Genomic DNA, 19,524 nt, shown 5'->3' on the forward strand with positions numbered 1-19,524 from the left:
AATTTTGTGCAAGACACATGTGGTTGCTTAATCATATGCTACATCTCTGCTCACAAAGTAACCTGCAGAATAAAACTGGTAGTAAAAAATAAAAAAATAAATAATTGTATGCATGTACATAATGTGCCTCCCAATCTTAGATAAAGTAGGGAAGGGACCCAGGTTGTTCAGAGCACAAAAATGAAGTCTGTGATAGAGTAACCCATATTTGAAGGGAAAGTTATTTCGTACCAGTTATCTTCAGTTAGCATGCTGTATTACTTTTTAATAGTCTCTATAATATGAATAATAGTGAACATTTTTTTTTGAGGTTGGGAGGTACAGGCCATTAATTGTTCGATAATGTATGTAATTCTAACTGTTATAAAATCAGGATCTTTAATGTAAGTCTTGTGTACTTTATGATCTTTTCCTCCCCTCAGTCTGTTGAATAATAAGCCTTAATTTCTTTCAAAAAACGTTGGAGATTTGCTTTTTTCTTAAATATACTTGGGTTCTGCAATTCAAAATGGTTCCTGTTCTGTTCGTGGTTTTCTGTTCTCATTTCTTCTTTTCCCAGAATATGGAGAAGTTGAGCTGTTTCCTTGGTGTAAATTATGAGAAACTTATCCATATTTCTTGCCAGTCTGAGTGATTTCTGTTAAACTAAGATTACTTTTGTTCTGCTTATGGTCCTGTTTTCCCCTTTGTTCTGTTAAGTAAGAGCAATTTGTACTGTGTCTGGGCTTAAAGTGTTTCTGTTGTTATCTGGCGATTGTAGGGGGAGGAGTGTCTCCAGATGTGTGGCCTGAACTGAATGATACACCTGGTGGACTAACAGACTCCAGGGGAGGCATGCATGGAGCCTCCCAGCCAACCTTTAAGAAAGATGCTTTGCTTGGTAGCAAACTTAACAAACCTTCACTACCCAGTAGTGCTCACAACTTGGGCCAAACAGAAGTGAGTAAAGTAAGTGAAACAGTTCAGGAAGAGCTTACCCCATCACCACAGAAGGCAGATATTAAGGGGAAAAGTAAGTCTGACCCTCTGAAAAAGAAGAAGGACATAGGTGAGAGTCGAAAAACTACAACTGTTCCATCTGTCTCCATCAGTGTCCTCACCTCATTGTTTAGATCATGTTCTTCCATCTGTGTTCACTTTCATCTGTGTTTATTCTTCATTCGACATGTTTTCAGCTATCCATTTGCAATACTTTTGTCTAATGAATTGTAAAAGTAATTTTATATGAGTTTGGCTTTTGTATTTACTTCACTGTGCTTAATGACAATAGAATATTTAAAGTATTTTGGTTATAGAGTCCTTTTTGGTTTCCCTGGCAGACACAACTCTGGCCTTATTTTGCTAAGAAAAGCAGAACTGAGAGCTGGAAGAATTTGATAATCACAGCCTATATAGGGTCCTTTGAAATATTCATGTTTAATACAGGTATAGGAAAAATATTTTACAAAGAAGTCACATTTCTTCAGGATCATAGTTATTAACTTCTGTTGTTCATCTTCAGGTTTTCAACTTATCCTTCATATTTAACTCAAATAAATATGAGTAACATTATCTCTTTGAGGTGCCATGAAGTAAGTTTAACAGGGTATCATAATCACATAAAGCTAAATTCTGTGCTGTATGAATCACATTCCCAGCAAGCTCAGAATTTTCTTATTAGGATATTTGGTACTTGTGGCTTTTATATTTTAGGTGACAGTGTTTTCTTATCAAATAAAAATGAAATGATAAGCATATACTGATACTCCATCCCAACTTCTGTCACTTCCATTTTTTTAAAACTTTATTGTCCCCTCAGCTCAAGATGAGATACTCATTTGAGAGTTGACATTTAATATTGCTCTGTAATAGGAAGAGTGAGAGAGAGAGAGAGAGAGAGAGAGAAAGTTTTGTTTTTTTTTAATATAAAGAATGAAGGAGGTTTATGAGGGGGAGAGAGAAAAAAATGTATTTCATTTTTAAAATCTTTATTCTTTTAAGACTCTTTTGAATAAAAATAAATAGTTCTTTTTTTCCCTGTAATCCAAATAAATATTCAGAAAACTCTATGATGTTATTGCATATCTAGATGGGTTTCTTTCTACCATCTGACCCTCTCTTTCTTTATCAAAAACTATAATTTAGTAGTTGGGTAAAAAGTTGATCAGAAGCCACATAAATGAAGAGAGACTTTTAAAACATCCTCCAAATGTTTTTCTGGTTAGGAACTAATAAACACAGTGACAGCTATATAGTATTTTGTACTACATGAATAATAGTCCAACATCAGGTTAAAAATAATGCAGCAAAAGGTATTATATACTAAAAGAAAAATATCATATGGCAGATTGTGCCTGTTTTTTGTTCTTTATTTTAAAGATGGCATTTAGCTGAGCTCCAAATAAGATTTTTTTTCTGTGTGTAGATAGAACTTGTTTAGTCATAAAGTCTCACAAGGGTAAGTATGCCTGAATGGTGAAATGCCAACCATTTGGAAATAATATGGAAATTCTCAGTAAGCGCATTGAGGCAGAAATTGATATACATACTTCATTTTCTTCAAGGAGCAAATAAAAACAAAACCACGTAAAGAAACAAAATATATATCTAGGGAAAAATATTTCTTCTTATGGGGAACAGAATCATTTTTCAGAATATTGCACCATTTTACTTTTAGTATTTCAAAAATTATTCTTCTGTGGAAGTAGGGGGGCAGTTCCTTTTTATCTTTGGAATAATAATTACAGTACACTTTTCACTGTTTTTTCTTTTTCTCATACGCCAAACTGGGTGCCAAGTTACGGATCTGTCTCACATTTTAGTTTTATACTGCACGACCCTAGTGCCCTCCCATGTGGCACAAATGAAACAAGCTTAATGTGCATGAAATCATAAATGCATTTCTGTCTACTCACTTGCTACTCATATTGCAACAGCTGCACCCTCTCCACCCTGTGACATCACTTGTCTTGAAAGTTTTCGTGACTCGATGGTTCTTGGATGGAAGCAACCAGATAAGACTGGAGGGGCTGAAATTACTGGCTATTATGTGAACTATCGTGAGGTAATTGACGGAGTACCAGGAAGATGGAGAGAAGCCAACATCAAAGCTGTCAGTGATGAGGCATATAAGGTAAATGACCATCTGTAGTGTGGTGTCATATATATGATGACATGCTCACTTGCACATACATGCACACCCACACCCACACTCAGCACCTTGTAAATGATTCATGTCATTTCTCCAGTGTCCATTGTCTACATGACTTTTGTCAGAAATATACCAAGGTAAATAGAAGTAATCTGACTGATCAGGAAGGATTGGTATTTTCTGATTCATACATATAAACATAATAACTTCCTAGAATATTTACTATAAAATGTTTACTTCTGGTAAAAATAAATGTTTATTTCAAAACTTACAAAATTTCTCTAATCAATATGCTGCTAGCAGCAAGGGTCCCAGGATCCAAATGACTGCATTTTTAACTTTTAGTGTTCAAATCATAAAGAATAATGGCATGGGTCTGACGCCCAGCCTCAGCTCACCACTTGTGAGGTGTCCCCTACCATAGTGTCATCACGAAGGAGTAGGCCACATGTGTCTACCCACAATTTCTTTTCTTCACTGCTTTGTCCATCTCAGAGTACTTGAAGGGTCTCACTATTGCCATAACTATGGCTCCCCTCTTTGGAGTGTTGTCAGTGAAAGGAAAGTCACCTCCCTTTATACTTCCAGAACCACATACTGTGAGGACAAGAGCAGGGTAAGGCTGGGTGAATGAAGCTTTCCCAAACTCAATGCCACAGTTCTTAAATCTAATGCTTAAAATTTATGAAATATCACAAACATACTGAACACATAAAAAATAAAACAAGAATACATAAAACAAAATTGTATTTTTAAGATTATTCCATGTTGGTGTGTAGCTATGACTTCATTATTGTATGATATTCTGTTGTATGAGGGTCTCATAACACACTTTTCCATTCAGTTATTGATTGATAATTTGGGCATTTTCACATTGATAGCTATATCAAACAGTGTACCTATGAACATTTTTGTACATGTCTGCTGGCACATATATGCACTAGTTTCTCTAGGTTATTACCTAGAAGTAGAATTGCTGGGCCAGAGAATCTGTTTATCTTCAATTTTAGTAGATAGGAGTATGAGAACTCCCAATTGTTACACATCCCTCTAACACTTGGTATCACACATTTTCAGTTTTGACAATCTGGGTGTCAAATGAGTCTGAATATCTTTTGCTATATATACATACTCCATTTTGAAATCTCCATTTATAACATGCCTGTACAAAGTTTTTGCCCATTTTTCTAAAAGATTTTCTTACTGACTTGTGAAGTTCTTTATATATTCTGAGCTTAAAACCCTTGGTAGCTGTGGAAGTTGTGTCTATCTTTCTTGCTCATTGAATAGTATTTTCTTCTCCTTATGGTAACAACACTAATTTTAATACCAAATTCATGATTCCCAGACTTAACGACATTTGCCGTGCCACTAGTGATTGCTCTGCCCCCCCCCCCTTTTTTTAAAGAGATGCCTTTGCCATCCAAAGTCATGGGGATATTGTACTAGATTTTCTTCTAAAAGCTCTGGTTTGCCACTCACATTAAAGTCATTACTTCACCTATAAATTTTGTGTGTGATGTAAAGTAAAGGTCAACATTAATTTTCCCCCTGTAGGAACACCCAGTTGTCCCATCTGTTGAAAAGTTTGTCCTTTTTCTACTATTGGGCTAGGCTATCTGTATCATGTATTAAGTTTCTTTGATGTACTTGTCTGCTTCTGTGTTTTCTGTTTTGTTCCACTGCTCTGTTTGTCTACCACTGGACCAATATCACATTAATTTAATCATTACCATCTCATAGAACATTTGATAACTGGTAGATCAAGTTATCTCAATTTATTTTTTATTCCAAGTCTACTTTTAGCCCTTTGTATTTTGATATAAATTATATAATTAGGTTACCATGTTCTACCAAAAAATAAGACAAGCAAGAGCAAACACAATAAACAAAATTAAACTAAAACATTTGAGAATTCTGATTGGGATTGCATTGAATCCATAAATAAATTGAGCAATAAATAACATCTTTAAAATATTAAATATTCTAATATATGAACATGATATTTCTCTCCATTTATTTTGGTCTTTAAAGTTTCTCAATAAAGTTTTATAATTCTCTATAGAAGTTTTGCATATCATTTATTATTTTTTATAGGTATTACATATTTTCAGTGTTTAAATAGTATGTTTGGGTTTTTTTTTAAGATTTTATTTATTTATTTGGCAGACAGAGATCACAAGTAGGCAGAGAGGCAGGCAGAGAGAGCGGGGAAGCAGGCTCCCCACTGAGCAGAGAGCCTGATGTGGGGTTCAATCCCAGGATCCTGAGATTATGACCTGAGCCCAAGGCAGAGGCTTAACCCACTGAGCCACCCAGGTGCCCCTAAATAGTATGTTTTTATATCATTTTGTTATTGCTGGGATAGAGAAATATATATCATTTTTATATAGGTTTTTGCTAAATTTTCTTATTGTTTCTATAAGTTACCTAAGAGCTCTTTTAAATCATCATATCATCTATAAATGACAGTTCACTTCTTCATTTCCAAATTTTATATTTTTTGCTTCATTTTCTTAACTTTCTGCTTAAAATCTTTGATAAAATATTGATAGATGTGGTGGTCCTGGTCATTCTTGATTTGATCTTTATCTTAAAGGAAAGCATTTCACCATTTCACCATTAAGTATTATATTTACTATCAGTGTTTGATAGACAGCTAAAGTAAGTTTCCTTCTGTTTCTAGTTAAGAATTAGTTAAAATGAAAAAAAAAAGAATTAGTTAAAATGATGAAATATTTTTTTTCTGAATCTATTGAGATGGTTATATGATTTTTTCCCTTTAGTTTTAATGTGGTGTATTCCAGTAACTATCTAATGTTGAAATAACCTTGCCTTCCAGCCATAAATCTAAGCTAGACATTATGTATACTCTGTCTATATATTACTGGATTTTTTTTTTTGCTTATTGTTGTTTAGTATTTTTGCTTCTATGTTTATGAATGAAATTACCCTGAGACTAGAGTTAATTTGGTACAAATACCTGACAAGGACAGTACTGGAAAGGAAAATTGCAGGGTAATCTTACTTTATTGAGATATAATTAGCATATCATAAAATTCATTCAATTAAAATGTTGCTTTATATATTTTGAAGGGGTGTTATTAGATGCATACAAAGCAACTTTCTGTATTACTAACAATATATTTCCCTTCAATCTATATTATCTGTTATTAATATAAATTTATCAATTCTCTTTTGGTTGGTGTTTGCATGGTATATAATTTTCTATCTATCTTTAACTTTATGCTTTATATATATATTTCTTTTTTTATTTTAAAAAAGTTTTTTAAGACTTTATTTATTTATTTGACAGAGATCACAAGTAGGCAGAGAGGCAGGCAGAGAGAGAGGGGGAAGCATGCTCCCTGCTGGGCAGAGAGCCCGATGCGGGGCTCAATTCCAGGACCCGATGCAGGGCTCAATCTCACGACCCGAGCTGAAGGCTGAGTCCCAACCCACTGAGCCACCCAGGCGCACCTATATGTTTCTTAAAAATAACATAGAGTCAGATATTTTTCCTACCTGAGAGTCTTTGTCATTTAACTAGAGCATTTAATGTCATTACTACTTTTTTTTTGAAAAACCAATCATCTTTATTTTGTACTTTCTATTTGTCCTGCCTGTTCTGTTTCAGTTTCTATCCTAACTTGACTACTTTGGAATAGTCATTTTTTTCCCTTCAGCCGTTCCCTTTTCCCTCTACACTACCTTGAAAGGTATAGATTCTGGGTTTCTGTGTTTGTTTTTGGTGGTTACTGCAGAAATTGCAATGAGCAAATTAGCAGTCTGAATTTATTCTATTGTTTTACTCTTGTCTGAGAAAAATAGGGCCTTAGGTATTCTAAGCCATTTATTCTATTCCCATTGTATGTTATTGTATGTGTGCTTTTAAGTCAATTTTTAATTCAAAAGTATTATCGTTTTCTAGTCAATAATTATTTAGATTTGTCTAGATTACATTAGTTTCTCTCCCCTCTCCTCTTGAAACTCTAGTTAACATGTATTTAACATTTTCATTCTGTCTTCCACGTCTTTTAATCACTCTGCTCTCTTTCATCCTTGCATCTTTTTGAATTGTGGTCTGTGTAATTTCTTATAACTTTCCATTAGTTTACAAATTTGCTTTTCTTTTGCATCTGATTTCCTGTTAAACACATCCACTATTTTTCTCTTATTGTATTTTTCCCTTTTTAAGGTTACATTTTACAAAGTATTTTATAGTTTGCTATCTCCTACAGATATTTTATCTTATTTATTTTATTTTATTATTTTTAAAATATTATTTATTTATTTGACAGACAGAGATCACAAGTAGGCAGAGAGGCAGGCAGAGAGAGAGGAGGAAGCAGGTTCCATGCTGAGCACAGAGCCCGATGCGGGGCTCGATCCCAGGACCCTGAGATCATGACCTGAGCCGAAGGCAGAAGCTTAACCCACTGAGCCACCCAGGCGCCCCCTTATTTATTTTTTTAAGATTCCAAGTTTTTATTTAAATTCTACTTAGTTAACATATACCATAATATTAGTTTCAGGATTAGTCCTGCAGATATTTTAAGTTTGTATTTTATTTTTAAAACATAGTAAGCATAGCTATTTTTCCAATCCCTGATGATTCTATTATCTAATATCTTTGTAGGTCTGTATCTGTTATCATTAGTTTTGTAGGCTGGCTCATGATGTCTTATTTCCTATGTTTGGTTATCCTTGATTGTGTGCTGCTCATTGTCATTAAAATATTTTCATGAATAATTTGAGCTTTAGGATGAAGGCATCTTTCTCTGTAGAGGATTTGTATTTGCTTCTGCAAGGTGCCTGGGGATACCACCTGTTCAGGTTTTTTTTTTTTCTTAAATACAAGGCTTTAATTTTTTGGACAATCAAGCAATATGAATTTGTACTGTATAAAGGCAGGTTTATTTATAACTCAACTTTACTCCCAAAGAGTAAAGACCTTTTAGGGTTCCATCTTAACTGTAGAGGGCTCTCTTTTATTATCCCCCCTTTTAGGTTGGCTCTAGGCTTTGATTTCTGTGTTCTTCTGCTTGATAAACAAAATGAAAGGTCAAATTTTTCTTTATTGGCCACTATACCCAAGGTAAAATCCACTTCTATGTTCCAATTTCTTTCTTTTTTTTTTTTTTTTTGGTTCCGTATTTCCCTTTATTCTGTCCTGATAATTCTGTAACATAGTGACACTAGTTTGATGCTTTTGAAAAGATTTTTAAAAGATATTTTTATCTAGTATTTTGAATTTTTTAGCAAGACAATCTCTATAGCCTAGTTCACCATTGCCAGAAATAGAAGTCCCATGCTACAATAATTCACCTAAGCCCAGAATGACCAACTTTTCCCATTTGCCTAGGACTCTCCTAGTTTCAACACTATAACTGCCTGTATCCTTAAACCAGGACCCAGGAAAACTAGAAAGTTTAGTCATACTAATGGAGGCCCAAAACAGACTTGGTACCTGAATAAAGTACTTTTAGATCCAAGTTATCTACATGATGGTTTCTTCTTATTTAAAAAGATCTTCCCTTCTTAAAGGGAATGTGTGTGCATGTATGTATGAATCAAAAATGGAGTTTGTATTATTCTGTTACCATAACATGTAGCCATTATATTCACCTTATATCCTAAATAACTGGCATGACAAGACCTCTTGCAGATGAACTTATGACTCCATGATCAAATCAGGTATAGACTGGATCATAGATACATACTTGTTTTGCCTTGTTTTAAGTCATACAATAGGTAAGGTTTGTTAACTCAGCTGGTTACATCAATGCCTCCATTTATTGAGCATTTTTTTAAAGCATTTTTAAAAAAGATTTTATTTACTTATTTGAGAGAGAGAGAGTATGCACACATGAGTGGGGGAGGGGCAGAGGGAGAAGGACAAGCACACTCCCCCGAGCACAGAGCCTGACACAGGGCTTGATCCCAGGACCCTGAAATTAAGAGTTGAGCAGGTAACTGACTGAGTCACCTAGGCACCCCCAATTATTAAGTATTTTTAATGCTCAAAGGATTGTGTATAGTCCATAGATTTTTTTCACACTAATATATTCCATCATTTCTATTTTGCAAATGTTTTCACATTCATTATTTTATCACATATATTTACCACAACTGAATTTCTTCTGAGGGATATAGAAAACATTAAGTCACTCAATAAGAAGCAAAAAAAATGACAAGATTTTGAATATTTTGATTCCTAGCTTAGAATTTTTATAATTTTCATCTATATAAGTCTTAATTTTCTGTTAACTTATTATATTACAGTGTCCATGAGTCAGGAGTGTAGACATGGCTTAGATGGATTTTCTGCATGAAGTCTCACAAAGATGTCAGGTGGGCTTATTCTCCTCTGGAGCTGAGTTCCTCCTCCAAGCTGAAACAGTTATTGGCATAATTCAGTTCTTTCAGCTGTAAGTCTGGGGCCCTCTGCTTCTAGAGGCTGCCCTTCTCCAACTGTGTGTGGCTAGGCCATTCACAACCTGGCATTTGCTTCTTCAAGGACATCAAGACAGTGCTCTCATCATGAAAGTCCCAGACCCCATTTTGAGAGTTTTCATCTGATTAAATCAGGCCTACCCAGGATAATCTCCCTTTTGATAAGCTCAAAAATCCTCTGATTAGGGACTTTAATTACATCTATAATATCCCCTCTCCTTTTCCATATGATGGAACTACAATCACAGGACTGATATTCCAATACCTTTGCCATATTCTGTTGGTTGGAAGCAGGTCACAGGCTTCACCCACACTGAAGGGGAATAGATTACAAAAGGGTATGACTCGTTGGGGGTCACTTCAGGGTGTATCAAACACAGTGGGTAAGTAAATAAAATGTTGAACAACTTAAATAAATGAACCTGAATCAACATCCACTCTCTGAGATATTGTCATGTTGCAGATTAGCAACTTGAAGGAAAATATGGTGTATCAGTTCCAAGTGGCAGCCATGAACATCGCCGGGTTGGGAGAGCCCTCAGCAGTAAGTGCATGCTTCAAATGTGAAGAGTGGACCATTGCTGTTCCAGGTAAACCATGAAAACCATTGGAGTTCCTTCCAAAAGAACCTCCAACTTGGAAGTAAATTTAAGTACCTTATAGATAGTTCTAAGAGAAAAGCATTCTCTTGGCCCCTTATGTTTACCTGAGATATTTTTATAATCCTACTAAATAAAAATGCCAATATATATAATAAATAATAAATATAAATACCAACATAAAATGACTATAATTTCTTGTGCTTGTATTCCAAGTAAATCATAGTTATACCTCTGCTTGGAATAAGACTAACAGAAGCACAAAATCCGAGTTCCACATGATCATTTAAAAGGAATTCTGATTTTTGTCTGTGCTTCTTAAAGACCATCGAAGGGCATCTAATTCGTATCCCACAACAAAATGTCTCAAAAACTTGTTCCTGTACTCCCTAATTCTTATGTATTCTCATGCCATTTATCATCCTCCCCCAAATATCTCTCTCCAAGCTCAGCCAATGTGGCTCCTCTTCCTTGTTGTCTCTCTCCTCCCTTGCTGCTAGCTCTTTGTTATATTATGAAGGTGTACTTAACATCCCTGCCCAGGACTTAAGTACTGGACTTGCTCCACCTATTTCCCTCCACTTACTTCTCCAGTCCTTCTGCTCTCTCTGCACTTTTGTCTCAACTCTGCATCACAATAAAGTTCCTCAACCTGGCTGGAAATATTCTCCTTTGGAGGTTGCCATAGTAAATGGTTGACTGAACAAGGAAGAAAATGGGGAGAATGGTAGAAACACTTACCTGTACTTTTTAAAAACACATACAGCAATAACACTGAACAAAGTAAAAAATTGAATGCAAATAAATTTACTAAGCCATTAAGTTTCAAACAACAACATTAAAGTCTTTGGTGGGTGATTTTATTTTGCTTTCAACGGTACCAATTTCACAGACCCAACGAGTGCCACAGGATGACTTGATTCTCCCACTTGGGTTTAATATTCAACATACACAAGGCCATACTGGAGTATACTGGGTAGATCCAGCCCTGTCTCTGATGCCATCCCCTTCCTCTACTTGAAACCCTAGTGCCCTTGAAGAACCATCATTTTTACCTTTGCTTAGAGAGCTTCTGTTCACATCACTTCTCCATCAAGTGTGAATAAAAAGATTACAAGAGAAACCCAAGAGAAGTTCAAGCACTCACTCAGCTTCAGTAAATATATTAGGCAAATATACTGCCTTTCCATGCACCTTCTTTAAGCCAGCTGGTATTTCTTAAGCTCTTTCTCTCACCTACACAAAAGTGGATCTGTTTTTAAATTCTTGCAATTCCTGAATAAAGTTAAAATATGAGTAACTAGAAACTAAGAAATTCTGAGAGGCCTGTGGAAGATGTTTTGACTGAAAGAGATTTAGTTAGCAAAAGAGATTGCATGATGAGTGCTACCTGTTTGGATGCCTCACAGGATTCTGAGGATGGCACAAGAAAATGATTTAAAAGTCCTTTGTAAAACAGAACATAACATGCTATTGAAAGGCATTGATGTTATTATTTAAATATATTACCATGTTATTTAAACCTCTTACCTTGTTTGAAGGCAGGGATGACACATTAAGCCAAGGGACAGGGCCCCATAAATATTGAGCTATCAATTTGCAAAATGCCAAAGCATAGCATAGTGGAGGCTGTGTTTGTAGCTGGCTTTTAGGGCACTGTGAGTTAGTTCAGGGGATTTTGATTGGTTGGTTAGAAATCAGTTATTTAAAAAAAAAAGGTCAGGAAAAAAGAAAATAAATATATTACCTACATAGCAGCTGGTGGTCATGGAAGGATGTGGGAGGTTGCTTGTAGTTTGGATTCCCAAGAGCGCAAAGAGCACATGGGCAGGGAGGACATTTGGCTTTCTTCCTGAACAGGTTGGTCAAGTTACTTGGCTTCTCTGAGTTTTCTGCTGTCTTAAGGATGAATGAGATAAATAAATATAAAATACCTAGCAATGTTTAGCTGAAACCCATAGGCTTGATTGTATTTGTTTTGGTGAAAGTTCTTTGTAAACTGTAATTATAGTTTGTTTTTACTCGTAGATGAAATATATGCTTTATGGGAAACATATAGTTCCCTCTAGAAGGGAACTATTTTATAACATATTCCTTTTTCCTGTAAAAGAAATATTGCTATCTATATTCATAGGCCATCAAATAGAGTTGCTTTCTTCATCCTAATTTGAGAGTTAGGGGAAGTTTCAGATTACTATCCAAAAATAATTTGAAACTGAACTGGCAACCAAATTAAACTGTTTTTATAAAAGATGAAGACCAGAAGGCCAAGGACCCCTTGAAGGCAAGTTTTCATCCAGCCTCTGGGGGGGTACCTTGAATTGACTCTAACCTCCTTGCTCATAAAGGGACTTAGTAGATTGATGTAGAGCCATTGTGGAAACTTGATACAAAATGACCACAAAATACCTATTTCTACGCCAATAGTAGATTTCACAAAAGAACACTGGATTCAGCTTTAAGACTTCAGATATGGTTCTAGATTTACATGTATTTGCATTTTGTCATCTATGTCATGATCTGTCTCTCTATTTTTCAGGACCCCCACACAATGTCAAATATAGTGAAGTCAGGAAAACCTCCCTGGTTCTGCAGTGGAAGCCTCCTATCCACTCGGGAAGGACTCCCGTCACGGGTTACTTTGTGGACTTGAAGGAGGCCCATGCCAAGGATGACCAGTGGCGAGGACTCAATAAGGCAGCTATTAAGAACACGTACCTGAGGGTAAGACAGTGCTCATATTTTGAGAAACCTTTTTTTTTTTTTTTAAAGAAGAAATGTTCCCCTAATACTCTTAACTTTAAAGTTAGCAAGATAAAACACAACATTTCTGTTGTGGTCTGTTTTCTATATTGGGCTCCTGGTAAGATTCCATTTGACAGTGGTTGGGATTGGGCAAAGTTTCTGATGCTTAAAGCAATTTGGTTATATTTAACCTGAATCCCTTAGCATAGCTTTGGAAAACATCCATAAGCTCCCTCCTCTCTCTTCTTTTCTTCCTTGCCTCCAACTACCCACCTCATATTTTGGTTACTCACAGTTTTAGAAAGGTGACTTTCTCGTTTCTTCCTCTGATTGATTGATTGATTTTAGAGGATGGTTTTTGATTTGAGGGTGTTATTTTCATAGCATTCATGCCAGCAAGGCTTTACCTGCTGATTCCTTTGAGTCATGTACTACCTCACTTCACGGGCTCTCCCATGCTTGTGCTCACATGAGCTCTCAGAGTCTAGTGGAATGGGTTCACTCAACTCTTGACTTAATCCTCACCCTTATCCACATCTTTGCTTTCCAGATTGCTCTAAAGTGTTCTAACTAAACACATTCCTAACTTATCTGCCAGTGACTGTTCTGCTAAAGCCACTGAATCTCACTTGTAACAAATGGATATCTCAAAAGAATGTTTTCTCCTATGTCAGCAGTGACACCTGGAGACCCTGAATCTAGGGCTTCAGAAGCTGTGAGGAATATGATTCTGACTCATTACTTAGAACGAAGTGTGGCTTCACCACAGTCATACAGAAAACAGCACACTGCATTTAGTTTGCAGCCCTACCTGTTGCCAGAATAAGCCACTGCCTAGAGGGTGGGCCTTGGAAGATTCTCAGAGTATGCATGCTCTACAAGTTCTCTCCCACTGACCTGCCACTGTGGACTAAAGTCCATACTGTCTGTCAGCTTCTCTCCAGGATTGAGGTATTTACTGTCTCCATAAAAAATATAAATATATCCTCCAAGAGAGATGACCTTGAAACACACCATTAACTCATCTTAGCATATGCCAGTGAGCTCCCTAACCTCTTCCAAAACCTTGAGGAGGTGAGAAAGGTTGCATTTCATGGGGAAGAGAAAAAGGAGAAGGAAGTTCAGGAACTTAGCATGCTATTTGGTGATCCAAATGAGTCAGAAGGCCTGTGGATTTAAAGAAATCCCCAAAGAATATTAAAAAAAAAAATCAGACACATCCGATGGTGATGGTGTATATTTATGGCCAGAATAATTTCCAAATCTTCAACTTGATGCAGCAAAGGATCCCAAGAGCTAAGGTTGGGCTTGACTCAGGGTAAACAAAACAAGGATAAGAAGCTAAGCAGAGGGGACCAACAGCCTAGAAAATATGGGTGGGAAGAAAACAATGATAGAGTTTAAACATATCAAAGAATGGTTAAGTTCACTCATTTGAAGAAAGAAAAAGAAGAAAGGCGAATATAGAAGAGAGGGAGACAGATTGACACTGAGATTGAATGTGCCCCACAAACCAGGAGGTTAATTTTCTGTAAGGAAATTATCTCAGAGTTTGTCTACAGTTTTTAAAGTGAAAATAGACTTACTGAGTTTTCTGATTATAAAACAGACACATGCTTATGATGAAAAATTCAAACAATATAGGCCTAAAGAAGTAGAGATGTCCTATAATCCTCATACCCATTGTGATATAGATTCGCTCTCCTGGATGTTTTATATTCAGAAACATTTCAAGCCTGAAGTGGAGAAAAACATGTACATGTTGAAAAGTTTAACCTGAAAAAAAAAGTTTAGTCCAGTAACCTTAAGTGAAGACGGGAGAGTTCCACGAATGGGAGAAATTGAGCTCTACAACAAAATCGTCTGTGCACAGGAAGAGCACCTCTGTTCAAATGACACGAACACCCATCACTTCTTTTCCTGCTTCTTCTAGGTACAAGGCCTCAAGGAGGGTGTCAGCTACGTGCTCCGTGTCCGAGCCATCAACCAGGCGGGTGTTGGCAAGCCATCGGACCTTGCTGGGCCTGTTGTGGCAGAAACCCGTCCAGGTGGGCTTTGACACTTTCATTAAGATTAATCTCATCTGTGTAAGATACCAGAGCAACATTCAATCTTACTTTCTATGTTTTTCTTAATTTTCAAAATTATCAGTGTATGCTATCTGAATAGCTGACAAGTTTGGCCTGTGGTCGTGAATTGTTTATCGCATCACAGGCGCTCTTAGGACAGGAATCAGCCAGATTTGAAGTGATCCAGGGCTATTTTGATCTGTACCTAAAAATGGGGACGTTCTTGGTCAAAGTATGTTTCCTGGACTATTTCAAGTATACCTTCCTAGGACGTTATTCTGTCACTATACTGTGGCCATTAAGTCCTACAAGAATATTGTCCCAGTTGTAGGAGCTGAACAGCCCAGTGAACAAGCATGATTCTTAAACAAAAGCAGAATTTATTTAATTGTATCTTTTAAGTTAAGCAAGGGGTCATCAAATGTTTTCTGTGAAGGACCAGACAGTAGATATTTTCAGCTCTGTCACAATACTAAACTCTGCCATAACCAAAGCAGCCATAGATAATACATAAACTCATGAACATGGCTGTGTTCTAGTAAAACTTTATTGTGCCAGTTATATGCATTATATATTTCATGTATTGTGAAATTTAAATTTTAAGTAATTTTCACATACCTTGAAATATTAATTTTCTTTTGATTTTTTTTCAACTGTTTAATAAAAACCATTCTTAGCTTGCAGGTCGTACAAAGAGGCAAGGGGCCAAATTTAGCCTGCAGGCCATCGTTTGCCGACTCCTGGGTAAAACTAACAGCAGTTTTAACTGGATGATCTATAGGAAGGAAGAAAGTTTCACTTCCCAGTTTCAAGAGATGCCATGATTGGACTAGGGAAGACAGTCTTCCCCTTTATTATGTGAACAAACTTTACAGTGTTCACTGTGCAAATAGTTTCAGATTATTACATAATAATTACTTATCTTCCCATTTAATCTCTATTGCTTTTCAAAGTTATTACATATTTCAGTTCATAGAAGTTACAGTAAAGAAAGCACTATAATAGCATAGGGAATATAGGCAATCACTTTGTATACTTTGTAAAGTGACAGATGGTAACTTGGCCTATCAAGGTGATCAGTTCATAAATATTGAATCACTACATTGTACATGTGAAATTAATACAATATTGGGCCAATTATAAATCAATAAAAAATAACTTTAAAAGAAACATTTGAAATAAGAGAGGATTAAAAAAGTATTAACCAGCTATTTTAAGTTGGCCTTCATTCTAGTCCAAGCATGTTCACTTCAATCCACATCGATTTTCAGATTAAAACAAAGAGTAGATATATAATGTGATATTTATTTTTATGATAAGGAAAGAAAGTAAACATAGAAACTTTTGCTCTCCCTGCATATTACTTGGAAAGTATATCAAAAGTATCCTTTTAGGAAGTATCTACCCTTCTCATCCTATTACTTCATAACCTACTTTCAACTACTCTTAAAACTGCCCTCTAAGACCTGGGTGTGAAAAATAACCTTATACACAAGTGTAGAAATTGTCTGGATAAAGTGCCACACCTCATTATAAGTACCTTTTGTAAAATTCCATGAGAAAACAGGACAACGCTAGACACATATACACCAGATAAAAGGCAATAGGTGAAGACACCAGAATATATATTTGTATAGGAAGCAGACTCTGAGGTTGCCACTAGTAAAGAAATAGAAACAAATGCAGGTGCAAAAAGATACAACTGCAAACTCTTGTAAGAACATTTAGGTCACCAAAGAGGTAAACTCTTAACCTAATCATGGATCAGTTAAAAGCACCTTTGATACAATGGATTCCAAATCTGATTAACTGAAGGAAGGTGAAATTGAGTTCTTATTTTCTCATCAGTAGCCTCAGAATGGCAGGTAGTCAGGCATGACATTAATAAAACTACCCCTACAGAAGTTTTACCATCAGAAAATGATCTTCTGATGAGCTCGTGGGCGAAGAGTTTTGTTTCACTGATTTGGAAGTCATTTTTTGTGGCCATTCCATTCCCAGAATATAACTACAAAGAACAGCTGCAGACACTGATCCACAAAACAGCAGGAGATGAAGCCACTCTTTGGCTCACAGCCTAGGAAAGAACCCTGGGATGCACAAAGTCAAAGTCCTTCACCGTAAAGGAACACCAAAACCCAGGAGACACGTGGATGTGTTCATATGCAACAGGCACAATCATTCTTGGGACATACATTTCTTAAGCAGCTATGATAGGTCAGCACAATATGTGTGGGCAACAGGAGCAGAGGAATATGATATTATCACTGTACACCGGGCTTACAATCTACATGGAAAACTCAGAACTTACAACATGGTGTGTGATGAGAGCTATAATAGATGTTCATAAAATATTTCTCATACCTGAATAGGCAGTAAACTGGGGTTTCATAAGTCCTTGTAAAAACTTACCTGTAGCGTAAAGTTGACTGTATTTAATGATTTTCTTAAATACCAATATTTTACTTTTGCTTAGATATTTATTATATGTTAGAATGGATAGGGCAGGGGTGGGGAGGCATGTTATCAATTTCAAGATTTGGGATGTGAAATTTGGATTGCTATTGCAGAAGAACGACTTCTTTTAGAATGTATTATTAAAATTTCAGAAATAAAGCTGATCATGTAACAGCAAGCCTCAGATAAGTCTAACACGATATCACAAGTGTAATCTGAATTTGAGTTGAAAGTTAACTTAATCCACCAGAGTTAGAGGATCACTGGTCTCCCTTTGAAGTCAATAAATATGCCAGCAGATGTAGCTCAGGCCCTGCCAGAATGTCCAGTTGTTCTGCCGATGAGGATCCAGAAAAATAGACTCAGTGTATCATGCTTTACCAAGAAATGTAATTAAGCTAGAAAAAAGCCTGTAAGAAGAATAAGCTGAAAAATATTTAGTGTATATTTGTTTAGTATATAAAAGGTACTCCTAATCTTGATATTTGATAGTTTTCAGATGGTATCTGTATTGATTGCATCAAGCCTGGGGCAGAGGGGGAGGCGGAGGGGAGGCGGAGGCAAGGCGAGCCAGATCAGATGGAAGATAAAAGAAAGACCTGCCAAAGTGTGGCAGGTGATCTGGAGGACAAAAAAATGACTAGTGGTACAGGCTGTAGGTCTTCTTACCAAAGACTCAGCAGCCAGCCAGAGAATTCAGGTGATGGAGAGGAGGGCCCAAACACAAGGCAGGGTCCCAACCTAACTTCAGTTACCAGAAGTTAGGACTTGGTCACTAGGAGCAAGGCAGGTTAGAAGAATGCAACACTAGAAGGAATGATCGAGTTGACAACCTCCTGACCAATTCCAGTTTCTGAAAACTGGTTTGTCATAGCACCTGGCAGGACTGAGAATGTAAACGTGCGCTCAGTCGCCTAGAGGTGGAGTCTTCAAGGATTCAGAGGAGGAAGCCAGGCGGGCTGTTCTGCTCAACTGGCTTCATTTAGAACATTTCCCTTGTATTTGTTTATTAACTGTTCTCTTTCAGTCATTAAAACAGTAGTCCTCAACCTTTGCTGTACATGAGAATCATGCCAGGAACTTTTTTTGAAAAATACTGACTCCATCCAGACTCCACTGCAGACCAATTATATCAGAATCTCCAGGACTGAGCCTGGGCATAGGTTCATTTTTGTTTGTTTAGCCACTTGGGTAATTCTAGCATGAAAGCAGGGTTATGAACTTTGATTTACACTGTGGGCTATTTCAAAACAGGAACTGTATGTCTTTTCTTCCTGTATGCGAGGGCCTGGTACCTGGTGTGTTGTAGTCATTTATTAAATGAAAACGATAATGAATGATTACGTGTTTTGGCCAGTGAGTATGACTCTGTTTTATAGCCACAGTGTGTAAACTTAACCCTAAATATTCTAAAATGGAGGCCACGATGTGGGTACCAAAGTGGTAGGTCAGCCAGCAGTTTTGGTCTTAAACATAGGGGAGCTAAGTATCATGTAGACTGATTACATTAATTCAATTCTATCTGCTTCTATTCTGTCCCACTCTCTGGGTTTTTAAATATTACATGAGCGCACACATGCACACACACACATACCCCATGGAAAAGGACAAATAACTAAAACTTGTAAAAAGGATCTATTAATGCTGATGTAAAAGACTAAATTATATGAGAAAAATTGCCTATCAGATTATGAAATATATAGGAATATGAATAGTTTACTGTGGTTTCATTTTGGCTTTCAACTTTTTTTTTAAAATCATCTTTTGGAAAGGAGGGACAGTTAATTTCCAAATCATTCATTTTAGCCCTGGGCTGTACCTTAACTCATTCACATACTAGGTGTGGTGGCAAGCCTGAAGGGACCATTAAAATGCCACTCCACACAATCTGGTATCCCCCTGTCCATATTAAGGATTTGTGTAGGGTAAGGTTGAGGAAGCAAACTCAAGACAATTCTTCTTAAATCCTTTTTACACCAAAATAATCTCTTTTATTTTCTATAGCCAAATCTCCTGTGTTCTTACTTGAATTGTTCATGTTCTTGAGCAGATTCAAAGGTTGAGAAAA

At 36.4% G+C, this 19,524-nt stretch overlaps 1 protein-coding gene across 1 annotated transcript in view; it reads left to right on the plus strand.

The window, feature by feature from the left end:
- LOC111142541 (myomesin 1) overlaps positions 1–19,524 on the plus strand; it is a 153,958-nt gene that overhangs the window by 96,708 nt on the left and 37,726 nt on the right. Inside the window, exons 21-25 of the mRNA XM_022495800.1 lie at positions 761–1,048; positions 2,916–3,112; positions 10,050–10,176; positions 12,725–12,909; positions 14,864–14,978. Of these exons, the coding sequence (XP_022351508.1) occupies positions 761–1,048; positions 2,916–3,112; positions 10,050–10,176; positions 12,725–12,909; positions 14,864–14,978 (912 nt within the window). The remainder of the gene's footprint in view (positions 1–760; positions 1,049–2,915; positions 3,113–10,049; positions 10,177–12,724; positions 12,910–14,863; positions 14,979–19,524) is intronic.

This window comes from Enhydra lutris, unplaced genomic scaffold, assembly GCF_002288905.1.
Source record: "Enhydra lutris kenyoni isolate GAN:26980312 unplaced genomic scaffold, ASM228890v2 scaffoldscaffold8, whole genome shotgun sequence".
In the NCBI taxonomy this organism is placed as follows: Eukaryota; Metazoa; Chordata; class Mammalia; order Carnivora; family Mustelidae; genus Enhydra; species Enhydra lutris.